The sequence below is a fragment of the Harpia harpyja genome, chromosome 5, assembly GCF_026419915.1.
Source record: "Harpia harpyja isolate bHarHar1 chromosome 5, bHarHar1 primary haplotype, whole genome shotgun sequence".
NCBI lineage: Eukaryota > Metazoa > Chordata > Aves > Accipitriformes > Accipitridae > Harpia > Harpia harpyja.
This window is the reverse complement of record NC_068944.1, coordinates 61,668,243-61,687,134: the sequence shown is the minus strand read 5'-3', so window position 1 is coordinate 61,687,134 and position 18,892 is coordinate 61,668,243. Positions and strand designations below refer to the sequence as shown.

Below are 18,892 nucleotides of genomic sequence, written 5' to 3'. Positions count from 1 at the left end.
AAAATGCAAACACCTGTGATGTGAATGTGCTGCATATATGTTTGAACTTAAGTGCAAAAATAACATTCTTGAGTTGAGTTGTTCTACTAGCATGACTTTAAAAAATAATTTTTGTGATTCAGTATATGTATTCTGAAAAGTGTTTGTTGCTTTGAATCAGTTACTCATTTGTTTCACAAAGGTAAAGATACACTGAATGTTAATGTTCTTAAGAAAAAAAAAAAAACATTCCAAGGTAAGTAAAACTTACAGAGACTTATCAACAAAATTAATTCATAAAACACAGTATATAGCAATATGCCTGGAATTATAAAGGACGACATTGCACTGAGAATGTAGATGTGTATTGGGTGGGGGAGAACAGAGAATTTGAAAGTATATTCAGCTACAGAAAAATGGTTTTGTTCCCTCATTAGTAGAATCTTTTAATGAGTATATGTATGGTTTGTGTACCTTCATTTTCTCTTTTATATATATAGAATTACTTTTTTATTCATTTAATGCTGTAATGGTATGAAAAATAACTAACTTTAAACACCAGGACAGCTAATTAAGTGATCAGAGAAATCAATCAATAAATATCATTTTTTATTTAAATATTTTTTAAACAATATATTAATGTGTATTTTGTTCTCTTCCTTTTTTTGTTTGTTTTTTCCTTTCACATTCTGTCCCCCCTTTTTTTGGCCATTGGTGCCTCTTGCCTTTTCTCCTTCCTGTTGGTCAGTGGTTTTTGGCCAGTTTGTATTTTTCCAGACATCACTCCATGATGTAGTTGAAGTATATGATGGCCCAACTCTGCAGTCATCTTTGTTATCCTCTCTCTCAGGATCTCATTCAGGTATTCTTTAATAGAACTGTCATTAAACTGTTATTTAGTTTTTACAAACCTAGAAAGATAGTGTAGTCGGAAAAAAAGAAGAAAAATATGATAGTCATATTTTCTTAGATTCAATTCAGGCAAATATATGAAATCAGGATTTTGAACTAAAAGCCTAATCACTCAAAACTCTTTGCATTAATGAATAAAATGAAGTAAAATTAAATTTTTTTTTTTAGATCTTTTTCTTTTGATATTTAGCTATTATAGTGAGTGGTTTGGGCTTCTTTGTGCCTTTATGACTTTTATCTAGTGAGCAATCTGAAATGAGTATTACATATTTTAAAGGGAAAGCAGCATATATTTGTAGCAAAGTAAAATTGTATAGATACTGTGCACGTTGACTCAATTAAAAGAGGTATGGGGTTTGGGTTTTTTTTTGCTAAAGGAAAAAAACAACAAATATTCCTAATAACTGAGATGAGTTTTAGTCTCCTTTTTCTAGAACAACGTAATACTGCCAACATAAAATATTGAAATCACATATATCTTGCAAAGTTTACTGAAGCAGAACAGGGTTTTCAGAAGGTTATTTCTAGCTGCAAAGAAGTTGACAGGTATTTTGAATGCTTCTTTAGTAAAATGTGGTTATAATAGCTTTGTATTTGCTTTGTTTGAGTAGGTGAATCCCTTCCATTGAGCTCAGGTAACCAGATCACGGTTAGATTTACTTCAGTTGGACCAATAACAGCTAAAGGATTTCATTTTGTTTATCAAGGTGAGACAACCTGGAAAAATCTGTAAATTTATTCTTTTTGTCACAAACCGTAAATCATCAGAGAGGAACAGACTGAGAATGTAGAGGGAAGTAATAGCCTGTTAACAATGTAACAAATTTCACTACTTCTGCATGTTTTGAAAAAAATTTAGGACCATTCTTTATCTGTATTTTAAAGCTTAAATCAAATATTTAAGAAGTATAAGAGAGATTCCAAATGTAAGAAGACAGTTATACAAAGCAGCTGTTTCTGTTTGTTAATCTGGTTGACTAATGTTAGATCCATCTTGCTGCTCAAACTGGTTTATCTCTCAATTTAAATATGAATAACTGTAAGTGTTATTACCTGTGGGTTACTCAGTGATCTTACTGTTATTGAGATACTTCTCTTGGTTTATATTATTTGCCTTTTTATGGGTCAAACACAGAAATGGTTATACATCAATACTTGCAACTGCAATTCATTCTTTCATTAAAATTAAATCCTGATCTGAGAGTCAGAATACACATTTAGAAATCCACAGAAATAAATGTAAATATCTATCTGACACAGAAAGGTTACTTTGAAACCATGTATTAGCTGAATATTTTATAGCAGTATTTCTTTTCAGTGCCATTTTAGAAAGGTTTCAGTGTGGTTTTTATGCATTGCTTTTAAACTTGGCAAGGATATCAGTGCTATGCTCTTCTAAATAGTAACTCAGACATCAAAGGTATGCAATCCATATTGTAAAGATTAATTTGGGGATTATAAAAATGTTCTTAACTAGCAAATAACTGAATTTTTTGCAGTCGTTTTGAATATTTGTGGTTCAAAATCTGTATTCCTTCACCAAATCTAAAATTAAGAATCCACAATTGTTTCTATGTTTGCAGCTGTTCCAAGAACAAGTGCAACACAGTGTAGCTCTGTGCCTGAACCAAGATTTGGAAAAAGGATTGGAAATGAATTTGCAGTTGGGTCATTGGTTCTTTTTGAGTGCAACCCAGGTTATATCCTCCATGGGTCAACAGCAATTAGATGTGATACAGTACCAAATGCGTTGGCACAGTGGAATGATTCACTCCCTACATGTGTTGGTGAGTTCTAAGGCTTTTTAATAGAACTAATTACTGCCTAAAGTGTAGACCACTCTCTCCAGCTGAATGTGTTCCTTCTTTGTCATCTACACAGTATTTTATTCTTGTTTACTTTTATTCACTTTCTTCTTCATTCAAGATAAAGATTTTATTCCCCTTTCTATTCTAACCTTGCTGTGACATTTCAGGAGTTTCATGAACATACTCTGCTGCTATAAATTATATGTTAGCTTCTTTTGCATTAACATCAGTGACAGTCCCTGGCTGTCCCTTAATCAAGACTCAGAAATATCAGTTTGTGCCCTGACTGCTTGCAAAACTAAGATGCTCTCACCCTGTAGATCTCTAACAAGCTATTGCAAGCTATTAGAAAGAACACTACTATATTACAGATTTAGAAATAGTTACACTAGTATTTCATTACTTGTCAGAAAAAAGCAGTGATTTTTCAGATGACAAAATATACTTTGTCTGGTTCTAGTCATACAAGATTAAATTCTCAAAATGAAATTCTTAAATTAATGTACATCCATTGACATTTATTAAGCTGATTTGCACCAATTGGAAATCTGGCGATTGTGTTGAAAAGCCCCACAGTAAAGAGATAAAATTCTAATGGTACATTTTTCCATAGGTTTATGTCAAGGGCAAATATAGCACATTTACATATTAAGTTTTATTAGAGTTTGGCTTTGCTTTTTGTATGGAAAAAAAATCAGTTGTTTATAAATGAATTAAAATTGGTTATAATTTGCACAGATGTTTTTGCAATGCCATCAAACTTTTCCACCTGTAACATCTGTTGCAGTACTGACTGCATTATACATTAATTTTGTGCAAATTGAATACATTGAAACCTATTCATTTTGAGGATGAAGACATCTGAAGAACTCCATTCCCAACCAAAACAGTAAATATATGTATGAGTTAAAGTTACTTTACTTTTCTTGGCAGAGAACAGATTTTTTATAAAAATGATCCTAACCCATTGCAAAAACCACATTATGATAGTGACTCCAGCATTAAGAAGTACATAAGCAGTGTTTTAGATGAATGGAGGAAAGGAAAATAGAGGACATTTTTTTCATTAGGTTGATTTTGAATCTTCTATGCTTATCAGCTAAAGGTGCATGTTAAAGTCTGAGCAGTTTTCAGTAAAATAAAAGATTTTCTCCAAAATACTAAAAACTTCACAGAGATCAAGACTCAGTACAATAGAGGTAATATTAATAAATATGATTAACCAGCTATTATACACAAATAATGTTTATTTAGACTGTTTCAGGCATAGGAATAGAACCACAATTTATATATCAATAAGAAGCTCAAGTATATGGCTATATTTCATTTGTTCTCAGTGATTACAGTTTAATCAGTAATTGTACTATTTACTCCCTTGAAATGTATTCCCTTTGTTTTTCAGATACAACAACAAAGTGTTGAAATAATTATTTTCGCCATTGATCACAATGTATTATTGAAATTTTAATACATGATTTAGTCTGTGGAAGAGAAAGCTATCTGTCTCTAGGCAAGTTGAACTGAGAAAAGGTTACAGGCCACCTTATGTGTGAAAATCACTGTGCCGATAAAGGTGATAAAATATATATAAGGTGAAAATTGCATTGAACTAAATCAGTTTAATAATTGAAGTGGTAGACATGACCATATTAAATTGCCTTAACTCTAGTGAGTGCTTGAATATTTCCTTAGAGACAGTAGACATCAATCGTTCTGTCTGTTCATCCTTTTATGAGTAATTATTTAAACACTTTAAGTGACACTGACCTTTAGTTTATCCATGTAGTTCCCAACAGATTCTATCAATTATATGTCACAGAAAACATAGGTACAGTATTCATTATTAAGATAAGTTGCATTCTCCTACCTATTTCCTACCTATTTTATAAATCCTCGTATTTGTATCTAATGAAATCCATTCAGAACTTAGCAGTGTTGCTTAGAAGTGATATATTAGCTTCTAATGGTTTTGATAAACCATCTCATCAATCTTTTCCTTCAACTTCTTGAATACCAACAGATACAGATATGTATCTAGATTAAGCAGTAATATTCTGTGTCCCTGTTAGAGCATCTAGTGATCTAGACAAGATACATTCAGGCTGAACGTTGAGAAGAGAAACTTGGTGGTACTGAATGCCTCTGTCCTATTTCATGCGTAACATTTTTATTAATCCATGGGCATGGATATGATGAGTGCAGTCTTGCAAGCATTTAGCAATTTCTTTACTAATGTGGTAGATCTATAGATTATAATGGGATAACTCATGGAAGCAAAGAGAACAGTCAAGAAGTTGAGACTGGTGCTATTAATTATTTAGACAACAACAAAGTAGCAATATTAAGAAAGAATGTATCTTTTTTATGACATATTTTTATCTTTTATACTGATAAAATACGTAACTGTTCAAACTTCATTCTTAACCCTTTAAAATAATGTTTCATTTTTGTAAGATTACTAGGAGACAATGGAATGGATTTCACTTCATTAAAGGTCAAATAAATAAGGGGAATATGAGCATGATTCTCCAAGGTAGAAAACTGACATAATTCAAATTTTCCTTTATTCTTTTTGGGTCATTTAAAAGGAGTTTTTTGAGATACAAGATTTTATTTTCCTAAGGCAAATATAAATTTTTTAATGTAGCATAAATTTACAGAAGTTTTCAGCCATGGTATGCTGAACATTGTGTAAGCTTTTATAATAACTTTTCTCACTTCTGAAGCTTCATACTTCTTTTCTTGCCTTATGCATTTCCTTTCAGTGCCCTGTGGTGGAATTTTAACAAAGCGCAAAGGGACTATTTTGTCTCCTGGTTACCCTGAGCCTTATGACAACAATCTGAATTGTGTGTGGAAGATCACAGTACCAGAGGGAGCTGGGATTCAAGTAAGTATACTTGCTATTTGCTTGTCATCATCATGTTTAAAACTATTTTTCCTGGTGCAAGAGCATGAAAAGATCATTTATTCATACATTTTTCTATCTCACTAATGATTCTCACAATGGAATTTATTGCACATCTTTTTATTCATGCAGTTGTTAAAAGTTATAAGATTTACAAAAATCTTAAAAGATACACTTATAACTTTTTACTTAGAAGAAAAGCACCAATAATTTAAAATGTGTTGTTTCAATAGGTCAGTGATTCCTTGTAAGCCAGAGGAAAGAGAGAGTCTTTCCTGTGATTTTTTTTCGTCTCCCAAAATGAATAAATCTCCTTTAACAGAGTGAAATTAAGTGGGTTGCTTCTGTGGACAAGTTATATATGTTTTCCTAGAAACTCTGTTATTTACTCTATAGTTATGGAAGTTCATAGTGATATAAAGAATCTTCAGTATGTTTCAACATGAGATGGGAATTGGTCCTTTAAAATATTGACAAAATTCTCATTTACTAAAATTTAGATTAAGAGCTGTTTAAATTAAGTAGTGTTCCTCAAAATCAATCTCAAAACTGATTTAAGTTATTAAATCAATACTTATTTTCCTGGTAGGCACCATGGGCACATATGTTCACTTGCTGTTCCCAATTCTGAACTCTGGAATCTTTGTTTTCTTTCCCTCCACACAATGCTGTGACCTCACTACAGAGATTTCTCAGTGGGAATCTGGCAGCAGGATCTGCTAGCAGAAGTTCTATAGGTTTGTGAAAAAACAGTTTCTGTGAATTTTAAAAGTATAACTGGCAGGGAAGGGAAATTGACAACCAGCGGTTACCTGCCAGCTCTGATATGCTTACTGCTTTATTAATGTAAATAGATGGAACACATAGCAGAAAAGTATCCATTAAGCTAAGTCATGTATATCTCACTCTTTAGAGTTCACTAAAGAAACTGACAGAAATCTGATTATTGGAAAGGCAGTTGAGTTTAATAAATTAGGACTTTTAAGCTTCATCTGATAAATTCCTAGCAAAACACGTGTCAAGAAACCATGGTAGCAAGTTTTCTATGTCTACCCTTGGTTCAAAATATAACTACTGTAGAAAATGAATAAATAAAGAGCTCAGTTTCTGTAGGTAAAGGTTTAATAATGAAAACCAGGAGAACCATTGCGGACACTTTATTAAAGCTTTTTAATAAATTACATCACAGAGCTTTTAAGGTATTCTACTGTGTCAAGAAAAGTTTTTAAAATAGTACGAGTTTATACTTTGCTACTTTATAAGTATTCAGAAAAATCTAGGTTTTGTTTTAAATAACTAAAAATACTTAAGAAAAATGTAAAAACTTTATGGAAGAACACAGAAGTCATCACAAATACAACCTAAGTCCGTACATGGTAACATTTATGAGTTCAATTTTCAAAGCCACCAATGTCCATTAACAATAGTATTTAATAACCTAAATCAGTTTTGAGATTGATATTGAGGAACACTGCTTGATTTAAACAGTTGACTAAGTTAGGATACTTTGTTCTGTGTATTTCTTATACAATCAGTAATGTAAGTTAAACACTAGGAGGATAGTTCAGAGGATTTAAATTAGGCATTAATTGGCATCGTGACTTAGGCAGTCACTGTTGCTTTTTGGAAGTATTTGTCGCTTATCACAGACTGCATTAGGTGATTAAATTACTAACTTTGATTTCAAGTTAGGTGTTTAATCTGCATGATATTCTTTTGCTCCAGAGTTATAATAAAAAAGATGTATTTACTGTTTGCTTTCTTTCTAGTTCTCCCGAGTTTTTTTTCAGAGTTATCAAATAGCATCCTTCCTTTCTGTTATCAGTTATTGAATAAGTTATTCATTTATATTTGTTTCAGTGTAATGACAACAGGGCAGTTTCATGGGCATACCTGTATGATTGTAATTAGATATGTAGAATGTTTAATATTGTCACTGAAGCAGGACAGTCATGAAGTGTGATATTCATGCTTGATCCTTTGAATCCTGTCTGATTTTCAGGGCTAGGCCTGAGGAGGATAAAGTCCCTGGTATAGTAAACTGAATACAGCTGATACAGGATCAGTAAGACAGAGTATACATCAGAAGTCACACCATTTTTACTGCATTATTTTTCACAACTGAGCTTAGTTTTATATCTACTAATGACATAAAAAATGGCATCAGAATTGTTTTGGTTTTGTTTTTTTCACTTCATAGGAAAGAAAAAAACTGAATATACATATATTAAAATGTAATTATTAATTACTGTGAAAATCACCTACTTGAGGCAACATTTGAAAACTTGGGTGACTGATTTTGTCCAACCTGAGAATGCATGCAAATGCAGATATTCAAGATACTGTGACAGCTAATGCTTTTGTGTTTATGTAAATACATAAAATATCTGGACATTTTTCCTGACCAATATTTATTCCCTCAAAGTATCAAAGACACTTTCCCAGCTTTAAAGGAGATGAAAATAATATATCACCAGTGCATATTCCTCTGTGAAATGTGTAGATGGAATGTTAAACTGTTTAGGTAGAACAGCTGTTGATATATATGATTACATTGTTGAATTTGTTGAAACAGTGTGATCAGATGTAAATGCTGAGCTGTCTAATATCAAATCAAAAAGCAGACATTTAAAAGTAGATTTAGGTAAATATGAAGTGTACACCAAAAGCCTGCCTTCAGGCACCTAACTTAAATACCTTTTATCAATCAGGAAATTAATCTACCATAGTTCCTTATAAAGTTAGAGCAGAAAGATGCCTCAAGTAGGTAATTCAAAACATCTGATATAGACTCTGGCTCTGAATCACTGCCTGAAGGTATGTCTGTCTACTTATTGACTACATGGGGAGGTTAGGGCAACTAGCATCAGTTGCACTAAAATAGATGTTTTAAATTAGGTGTTTTATGATGAATGTAAAAACTGTAGTCAGCAGCAATCCAGCCCTGAAAACACATAAAAAACATTAGGTAATTTGAAAATTATTCTGAAGGTTTCCCAGGTGCCTGCACTTCCAATTCTGTATGTCTTCAGAAAAATTCCTGACAGAGGCAACACCCATAAGTTTCACCTAAATCCCTTGTGAACCAAAAAATAGACAGCCAAGTCTGAATTTTTTCAGTGGGTTTCCTCCAAGTATCTAAACATCCTAACAGTCAGGGCCTCTCCATTGCTTCACTTCCAAAAAAAAAACCCCTATCCTTTGGCTGTAGTATCTGACCAATTTGACCAATTCCTACAAAAAAGTAGTGTTTAAGGCCCCCATCCAAGAAATAGGTAGCCATACTGAACTTTCTTTTTACCTAGAAGAAGGTCCAAGTCATATATTTCACCTAGAAAAATAACTTCATTACCTAGTTGTACTGGAACCGGTGCTTATTTCTTGTGTTGAAGCTATTCCATTTTGGAAAAAAATAAAAGGAAGAATAATTGAGGCAGAAGAACAGTAAAAGAAGCATAATTATCTAACTTAGTGGCTAAGGTACCCCTTTTTGAGGGTGGTTGGGGTTTCATCTGCGCTTCTGTCACTCTTTAAATGCTTTTCAATAAACAGTTATTTCACTAAAACAAAAAAATGCCAGAACCTCTCCCCTCCAAAACAGGAAAAGGAACCTGGCATTTCTCTACTTCGTGGGGAGTGTTTTCACTATATGAGGACAGATATATCCTCCCTCTTGCAATCTATCTGTTTACTGCTTTGCATCTTCTTACGAGTGGAAGAATGTTGCCACCTCTGGAAGGAATGAAGTGAATGTTCTGCCTTTTGCTTGTAGTGTGCTAGTGACTGCTCCTCCTCAGGAGATGAGTCAATGATGAAGGTAACCAAACACAGGAGGTTGCTTTTACCTGGAGGCAAAATTGAACATGGCAAGATAGATGAAGCAGTGTGCATCACTGTGGGCCTGTTTTTAGCCCTGGATAAACTGGAGAGAATCATAAAGTAACTAACTGCTCTATACCCAGATGATTTTTACAGTTGTGTGACTCTAGTTAGAGGTAATATGTGGTTTTCACTAAAGGTCACAGGATCTAAAAGTCTGAATTGGCAATTAAATTAAAAAAATGTTGCAATGCAATTGTATTCACTTAATGATGATTTTCCATTCTCTTTGGCAATGAGAGCAAGACACAACTTTTCATGATTGAAAGCAACAGAGGCTACAATTTACAGTCATCTTTGTGCTTCAATACAGAGGGGAGGAAGTTTATGTTCTTTGCCTCACATTTTTCTTCATAGGTGCAGGTGGTGAGTTTTGCCACAGAACACAACTGGGATTCCCTAGACTTTTACGATGGTGCTGACAACAATGCTCCAAGGCTTGGAAGTTATTCAGGTGACTGAGAAGATTTTACAATAAGTGTTTCACAGTTTCAACTCTATTGTAAACATACAGCTCTCTCGTGTGTGTGTGTGTGTGTGTGTGTGTGTGTTTCTCCTATAATTAACAACAGGTAGTATTCCTTCTGTTTTAATCAGTCATCTCTTAGCAGACTTTCATAAACTTGAATTTTTGAAAATGTTAGAAATGAAGTAACATTCAGAGGCTCCCAAACTAGATATCTATTAATCTCTTTTTTTGCCCACTCTTATAGCAGGGGCCAAAAATATAGACCTCTAAAAGAAATGCCTCTTGAAATTGTACATGACTAAAGGATTCAGTCTTTATCCTTCTTTTAGATAAACAAGACAGTTCTGTTTGCCTTACTTTTTCTTGTTTTGTTTTGTTTTCCTTTATTCTACTTCATTCATGTATATGGAATGAGATCACAGACAATAAGATTGTTATCTTGTCTTGTGCTGAAACACAAATAAATAATAACATTTCTAAGAATAGCCCTACCAAATATGTTCAGAGCTGCTTGATATATTTGACTGTTACATTTAAAATTATTCCAGTTACAGGATTTGCTCTTGCTTTTATGAAAACCCTAGTGAATATTTCTTCTGTTGTGCATAAAAGAATGTAATATAAATTTATATTAGACCTTGCTTCCCTGAGTGCCTACAGTTGAGGTCTCTGATATTTTGGTGCACTGAAAATGTAATAAAACTTTTATAGGGACAGATATTTGATAGCATCCATAATGACAAAATATGGTGGAATAGGTTTTGTGACCTCTCTCTCCCCCCACCCCATCTTCTCGCCTCCCTTCCCGCCTTTCTCTTTTTCTCTTTCTTTCTTTTTATACATATACACACATCTATTTCAACAATATCTTGATTTGTCTTTTCAGGAACAACCATACCTCCACTTCTCAACAGCACGTCAAATAATCTGTACCTAAATTTTCAGTCTGATATCAGTGTTTCAGCTGCTGGATTTCATCTTGAGTACACAGGTAATGCAGAAATGTTCAGTTAATTAAGAGCACTTGCTGGTTCCAGTCATTAGGTGTACCTAAACTATATAAAAGAGGAATATTCAGTCCTACTGCACATAATGAGCTACATACCATTACTTCAAAGTCATGAGTAAAATCCTAATTTAATTCCAAGTGAGCAAGATCAGGCCTGAAACCTGTACTGTAAGGACTGGGAAATTTCGTTTAACTTGCTTGCACCTTTAATTTGTTTTTGCTCTCTGAAAAGCTTTTCTGAACATACAGCAGCTAGGAATAAATACAGACATGCTCATGTGACAATCCTAATCCCAAGTTATAACATATTTATATAATTGGTGCAGGCAAAACCAGCAAACTGATTTAGGGAATTTCAGTTTAACTTCTTTGCTGATTAACAGTTAATTATTGATTCTAGTACTGAAGAAAAATAATAACAAAAAAACCCTTAGGAAAAACTCCCCTGCTTCCCTTTGGACATCTCCCCACACACATGCTTTTTTGTTCTTGTTTTCCCCAAACACTACACTCTCTTCCTTTGGTGAGGCAAGGGCGGTGCAGCACATCGGGTCAGTGCCCTGTGGTTCCTACAGTCCCCTTAGGGTCCCACCTCTCAGTGCCTGCTCGGGTGGACACTCGGGCTCCAGGCCCTGCTCAGGCAACTGCTTCGGCTGCAGCCTCTGCTCAGTCATGTTCTTCTCTCTGTCCTCCTTCAGTGAGGTCTCCTCTCTCCTCTTTCTCTGGCCTTCTTGTTCCTTTTCTTAAGTATGTCTTCACAGGGGCACATCTGGTTGGTACAGAGGCACCCCAGACTCCTCTGGTGGGTGCCGCTGTGCCCTGCAGTGGGGCTCTTGGAGCTGGCTGGATCCGGCTGAACCGGCTGTGTCCGGCTCAGCCCCTGGTCTCTTCCAAAGATGCCACCCCTGCAGCCCCACACCCCACCAGCCCCTGCCAAAATCTGAAAATTATACCCAATCCAATAATATATGTACTATATAGTATGTATTTTATATATATGCGTAAGGGACAAAAATTAGTCACTCTCAGTGAAAATGAGAGAATGAATAAACTGAAAATAGCAGCTGTGCTTCTTAACTAACTGATGAATGCTCACAGGTTGGTGCGATTACAGCAGAATTATTTCAAATGTTTTTATTAGTGCTGCGTACCTCACCAGTGGAAAAGGCTATAATTACAAATGTACTTTCTGTCTGAATGAGACCGCCTTAGCTGACTGACAGGAATTCTGGCAATCACTAATATTTTGTTGCAGGTTTGTTTGTTTTTTTTCTTCCCAGCTGTGCAGTTCCCTCTGCTCATATTGGTTCTGGTATCTGATCTGCATAATTGTGTCACGGTTATTTCTTGTCAGTTTTCCAGTATGCAAATCCCATGGTCTGGTTGTCTGATTAGCCAGTCAGAGAACACGGCCTTGCAAAATTGCTGCCCGATTGCTTGTCTATAACTAAACATTAATTATAGGTTAGAGTTATCCTGCCATTTCCTTGAAATACAGATAGTCTCTCAGCTGCTTACAACTTCAGAGGGGAAAAAACTGTGGGAAGTTATGAAAATAAAGTAAAATCCAGTGGAAGTGAAAATGCATCTCTGTATTCCTATGTGTCCAAATAACTGAAATGTGTAGGGTACTGCCAGTATACAACTTTTACCTCTTATTAAAGAAAGAATTCACAGTACATCGTTTAAAGTATTGGTCCATGGCAAGAACAATAGCTATATATGTGTATATGGATTTATACAAAGGTGTATGTGTGAATGTGTACAAATGTAATATGTTTTTAGTGTGAATGTATAAACCCACAGTATATGCTGAAAATTTGTGATTCAGGAAATAATATCGATGTCCCTCAGTAGATACCCAGTTAACCAGTAGCTCAGTGAAATACGCTATTTTACAAAACTAACGATTAATAATTTATCATGTGCAGGTGATAGAAATATGTGATTGAAACATCATATAGACTTTGAGATGGAGTAAGGAAATCTCAAAACAATGTCTAAACCTGTAATCTTTATTGGAAACAAATGTAAACTTAAGGGCAAAAATTTTGTGGCAAGTAAAGAATTGTGGTTGGAGAGTAAACTATGATGATTTCTGAATTAAGATTTTCTGTGATATGTGATATATTTTCCAAAGATATGCTCTAAAATAAACATAAATTATTTTACATGTGTGGGAATTATTGAAGTAAAATCTATGGTATTCGAAGTGCAGAATAGGATTAAGTGAGCATAATATCTCCATAAAATCTGTGGAATACACCATCTCTACATTGTTAATAAGAAAAACAAAATAGAAAATATTTTCAAGATTATCTTGAAGTTTAAAATAGAGGTGCATTGTAACTAAATTCCTGTACTGCAAATTGCAAAATAATGACATGATTTTGTAGAATAACGTGGAAAAATGTAAAGCATTAGGCATCCCTGTTTGTTTACCACTCTCTGGCTCACAACACAGAACTAAAGCATGGTTTCAGAGCATGCAATCTGGATTCTTTTCATGCAAAACTAAATAGGTGTACTTCAACATCTCAGCTAATGCCTTCAGCCACTAATGGACAATCAGCCTATAGGACCAGACTAGCTAAAGCTGCTAATAATAAACCCCTTTAGTTTAGCGCTTAGTGTGGATATTGAGTCCTAGGCACCAGCTGTTTCAGTCCATAGATCCATGACTATTACTCCCCACTACTTGCTAAGAAAGACGTAGTCTCTATTACCTGTGGATTGGAGGAAAGTTTTATGATTTTTTTTTTTCATCTGTAGCTTAATTTTTTTTCAAGAAGAGACTATAGAAAATTCCACATTGGGCTGAATCATGAGTTTGATACAGGATGTTTAGCTAAGGGGCAATACTTTCTCATCATTGCTAGGAAGGAAGACAACGGAAACTGTATCTTGTGTATCGTCTGGATTTTTGTCTCCTGCAGTTTTCTGCAACAGAGAAACAGGAATTTTTGTCAGGATTCCAGGACTCAAAATACTGCTGTATTTCTACTGAACTTTCTCCAGAAATGCTTTGATCAGAACAGAGTTAGCTCTCCTCAGTTGTCCTGGTCATCTCTGACTCTCAGACAACACTTCCTGCTCTAAAAGTTGTGATTGTTTTTAGAGATAGTTAGTAAATAGAAAGTAATAGCCACATTTTAATGTCAGTGTTTCCAGTGTTTTCCATTTCACTGGAGCCTGCACTGACAGAGGCCATCATGAGGAGTCAGCTAAATTAAAGTCTTAGTTTTTGAAGTATCAGTGCATGGTTCTCATTGAAAATCACATCAGAGTTAAATATTTACATTAAGCACTTTTCAAGTGAGTTAGCCATAAACATTTTTTTTCAATATGTAGTGCATCCTCCAATTCTATTTCACGTATTCTAGGAGACACAAGTCCGAGGGGAAGTGCACCCTTCTTGCCAAAATGACTACTTTTTAATCTCAATAACAGTTTTCTGTAAGAAGGTTTCATTCTGTTTCATTTCCAATATCTCTTTTCATCCTTTATTAATAAGTTTTTCACACTGTCCAATATCTGGCACATCTTTTGAACTGCTACAAAATCCAAATGCACTTTTTTATATAAAAATAAAACAAAACAAAAGGAACTTTATTTATTTGTTGAAGAAATATTTTAAGACCAAGTAAATGATACTTTGACATAAGGAATTAAGTATTTACATTCCAAAACTGAATAGTGGTCTTATCAATAATCTTTTCTCTGGCATATTTTTACTTCTTTGTTGAATTCTTAAATTCTTATCATATTAATAACATGCATTTTATGTATTCTAATGGATACCTTAAATATGAAAATATATTGCATTGAAAATATGTTGCATCAACTGAAGTATGTCAACAAAGAGCACCACAGAATGGTTTGTTAAACACTTACATAATGTTTATATGTTTTATGCCACTACAAATATTAATTTAGTCCTCATTTTCTCTATCTAAAGTTTTGCTAATTAGGTAATTGATTATTCTGTGTAAGTAGTGGTAATATTCTTTGAGATGAGTTGAGTTTCTCAGATTGTCTCATCATAATTTCCATAATACTCAATATCTATTTAAAGTTAGTAAAAAATATGACACACACAAATTTTCATTCTAAAATAAAATCCCTAGAAATCTATGTATTTAAATTGTATAATGTATGTCTCACACAAATACTAGAACATTTCCATAAAATTACAATAATAACTTTTAAAAATAAAATGGGGTATTCCTTTAAGTCTTGTGTAGTCCCAGAGTGCAATATCCAAAATTTTATTTGTATTTAGAGCCATAGGAGCTGTTGGAGAAGGGCAAGACAGCATCAAATAGCTTCTTTTACTTTATATACAATTCATCTCACCCCAAAATTAGAAGATACTGAAAGTATGTTTTCAATGGATGCCTATGTTAAAATCTCTTTTCTTTCTAATGCCATTGGTCATGAAAGTTTAAAAATCTAACACATTATACTGAGATAGTAGTATAATGTGGTTCAAGGAACTATTCATCCACCACAAATGAGTCAATAATGAACAGAGTGCAGTTTATGAATACATTTATGATTTCACCTGAATAACTATCATGACACTATAGAGACACAAGTTCTGAAGTAGCCTGTCCTGGTTTCATCTGGGATAGAGTTAATTTTCTTCCTAGTAGCTGCTATAGTGCTCTGGTTTGGATTTGGAATGAGAATAATGTTGATAACACACTGATGTTTTAGTTGTTGCTACGGAGTGGTCAAGGACTCTTCAGCTCCTCATACCATCCTGCCAGTGAGTAGGCTGGGGGGCACAAGAATTTGCAAAGACACACAGCCAGGACAGCTGACCCCAGCTGACCAAAGGGATATTCCATACTGTATGATGTCATGCTCAGTACATAAACTAGGGGAAAAGTTTGCCAGGGGCCACTTCTCGGGAACCGGCTGGGCATCGGTCAGCAGGGATGAGCAATTGCATTCTGCATCACTTGTATTGTATATTCTAGTATTATATTTATTATTATTTTCCCTTCCTTTTCTGTCCTATTAAACTGTCTTTATCTCAACCCATGAATTTTACTTCTTTTCTGATTCTCTCCCTCATCCCATGGTGGGGCGTGAGTGAGCAGCTGCATGGTGCTTAGCTGCCTGCCACGTTAAACCACGACAGTCCTTTTTGGCACTCAATGTGGGGCACGAAGGGTTGAGAAAACGACAGATCTGACCAGAGCATGTTAAAACAAATTTGTTATAAGCATTTGTTATATTAGTTTAATAGTCACTGGTCACAATGTTGATTTATTTGCTCTCAGAGTTGCTGCACTTTTCTCAGAGTTGTGTTATCTGTATATGTTCCCTGTTGTGCTGTTTATCACCTCTGGGACTGGGTTAAGGTTATCATTTTGATGTACTGTGTAACTCTGGGTTATGATATGATAAAATTGCTAGCTGTGAGACTAATCTGGTATCCGTACTCAGCATTGCCGTCATCTCTGTACTTCAGGAGCCATCTCTCGGAAACTATAAATAATTACACTATTTACCTTTTCTCCTTGGAGAGCCAATCTGTGGGGGAAACAAGGGGGGGACACTTTCCCCTGCTCCTTCACTCTGCCTTTCTCCTTCACGTTCCCCCCCCATCCCCAATGGAGAGGGAGCGAACGGCTGTGCGGTGGTTAGCTGCCTGCCTTGTTAAACCATGACATAGCCCTCAGCTGGGAAGGCGGCAAACCCTTCTATGCTTCAGTTTGTTGAAAGACATTGTAGGCATTCAAACTGTGCTTTTTTCTAAATGTTATTTTATTAATTGAAGTGAGAGCACAATAGGATGAATACTTGTGATGTGGTTTGAGCTGCTAAGATACCTACTCCAAGAAAGGCAATTAAATTATTTTATCTCACTTTGCATGGCCTGAGTATTCACATAGTTAGGTTTTGCATTTCAGCTGAAGGTTCAGTAACTGGAAACTGAAAACTACTAACTCTTTCTTTGACTGTTCAAAATAGATTACAAACACTCATCTGTGTAAGCCAAGTACTGCTTTTTGCATTTGTACTTTGTACATGAGCTGGATCACAGTCTAGAACTCTGAAATATAAAAAGTGGATCTAAGCCCATCAGCCATTTTCAAAATAGATTCTTTGATGTTCTATTAATATGTATTTTGAGAACAGAAAATAAGAATTTGAAAGATAAAATAATCTGTTAAGTATAAATAGGCTGCAAAATACTTGCTTGCATCATTTTGTACATGGCAAATATGGGATCATTATGGGATCAGTTAGTATGTTATCAATATATACAAAAGTATTATTGTCATATACAAAGGAACATTACATCCTCTTCTGTGAACCTGCAGCGGAAAGTCCTGAAATAAATACTAACTTTTTCAAAGTAGCAACATTCCTTTCTGCACAAAGTGATGCAAGCCAGAATTGAATATCAAGGAGAACATCTTGTTGATAAATTGTGTAAGTTCCTTAGTACCAAAATGTAAAATAATATTAAAAAAAAAAAATCACAAAGTTAACAGTGACCAAAAGTAATGAGTACAACTGCTTGGTTTGTGGATCTGTATCAGTTATTTCTGATTCCTATTAACAGATACATGCAGTAAAAAAATATGGTTTTTCCTCTCAGCACTGTTGTCAGCAGAGAAAATAAGGACTGCAAGTGCTTTAAGGATTTTTTTCCAATTTAGGATTGAATTATGTTTCATAGCAGGAAGTTTATATTGTCATGGTCCTGAGTTTTATTTGTATGAATAAAATGTAGATGCCAATGATTTTAGTTCAAACAGTTTTTTTTTTTAATATAATTTTATATAAAATTTCATGTTTGCAATACATTTTTAAGAACAGGACTTTTTTTTTTTTCATTTTACAATACAATGTTATTGTATAATTGTGGTAGTGAAAACTATTATCGGTGTACAAAACATGCCTTATAGAGAAAAAATAATGTGTGTACTTTATAAATTCTTTAGAATTTACATTAGCTTTCAGCTTTCATATAGTATAAAAATACACCATTGTAAGAGTCTTCAAATAATTTTTACTTAATGAAATTCTTACATGAAGTGATCAGTTACATTAGTAAGTTTTTAAACATGCAGAGGTTGATAATATATTGAAGTAGTGCCATTATTGCATCCCACTACATTTCCCTATTACCCTATGTACTGATGTTTAGTTGCTTAACAGTCCTAGCTTCACAACTAGTTAGGGTGTAATTTTTTCAGTAGGCAAAGAGAGTAACCGAGCTGCTTATACTTAATGTTACACGTATTCTTATATTCCTGGATCTCCCTGGGTAGAGACAATGAAGAAGAATTTATTTACTTCTCTTTTTGATGACCATGAAAAAAATATAAGGTCCCTTAGCAAACTAGCTTCTATTGCAGTCAGAAATTTGAACTATTAGTGTTATAACTCTATAGCTACTTTATTGAAAATAGCAGATTAGGTGAAATTTGATGTAAATATTTGCTCTGTGTGTGTGTGTGTGTACATGAATGGAAGAGTAGAGTCAGACCTGTGAAGGACTGAATGCAGGTGAGCAGTTACACTTTGCACTGTTTTTCCTGTGTTTTGTATTTGGTGTGGTATTGGCCAGCATCCCCTGGAACAGATACTGGGAAAGGAAAGTGGGGGTGCTCCCAGTTTGAATTAGGTAGGTTATAGTTAGGAGTGAGGCTGGAGGTGGAAATGAATGAGTCTGAGCCAGGAGACAGTGGAAAATTAGAGACTTTGAGTTTAGACTTCAGATTGTTGGCAAGTGTTTGTAGCCACCCTGACTATTTCTTTCCTTTCCCTTTTCTCAGGAAAAGTTTTTCTCCTTACATAACAGTTGTTCCAAAATAATATGGCACTTGCTTGTCCACAGACAAACTGCTGGTACCCAAGAGCTTCCTTAAACATATCAATACAGTGTGCCTATGTACAGTGTA

At 34.5% G+C, this 18,892-nt stretch overlaps 1 protein-coding gene across 1 annotated transcript in view; it reads left to right on the top strand.

Annotated features, from left to right (window-relative positions):
- CSMD3 (CUB and Sushi multiple domains 3) overlaps positions 1-18,892 on the top strand; it is a 767,625-nt gene that overhangs the window by 617,798 nt on the left and 130,935 nt on the right. The window contains exons 33-38 of the mRNA XM_052787755.1: positions 728-841; positions 1,503-1,598; positions 2,475-2,678; positions 5,465-5,589; positions 9,844-9,940; positions 10,842-10,946. Of these exons, the coding sequence (XP_052643715.1) occupies positions 728-841; positions 1,503-1,598; positions 2,475-2,678; positions 5,465-5,589; positions 9,844-9,940; positions 10,842-10,946 (741 nt within the window). The remainder of the gene's footprint in view (positions 1-727; positions 842-1,502; positions 1,599-2,474; positions 2,679-5,464; positions 5,590-9,843; positions 9,941-10,841; positions 10,947-18,892) is intronic.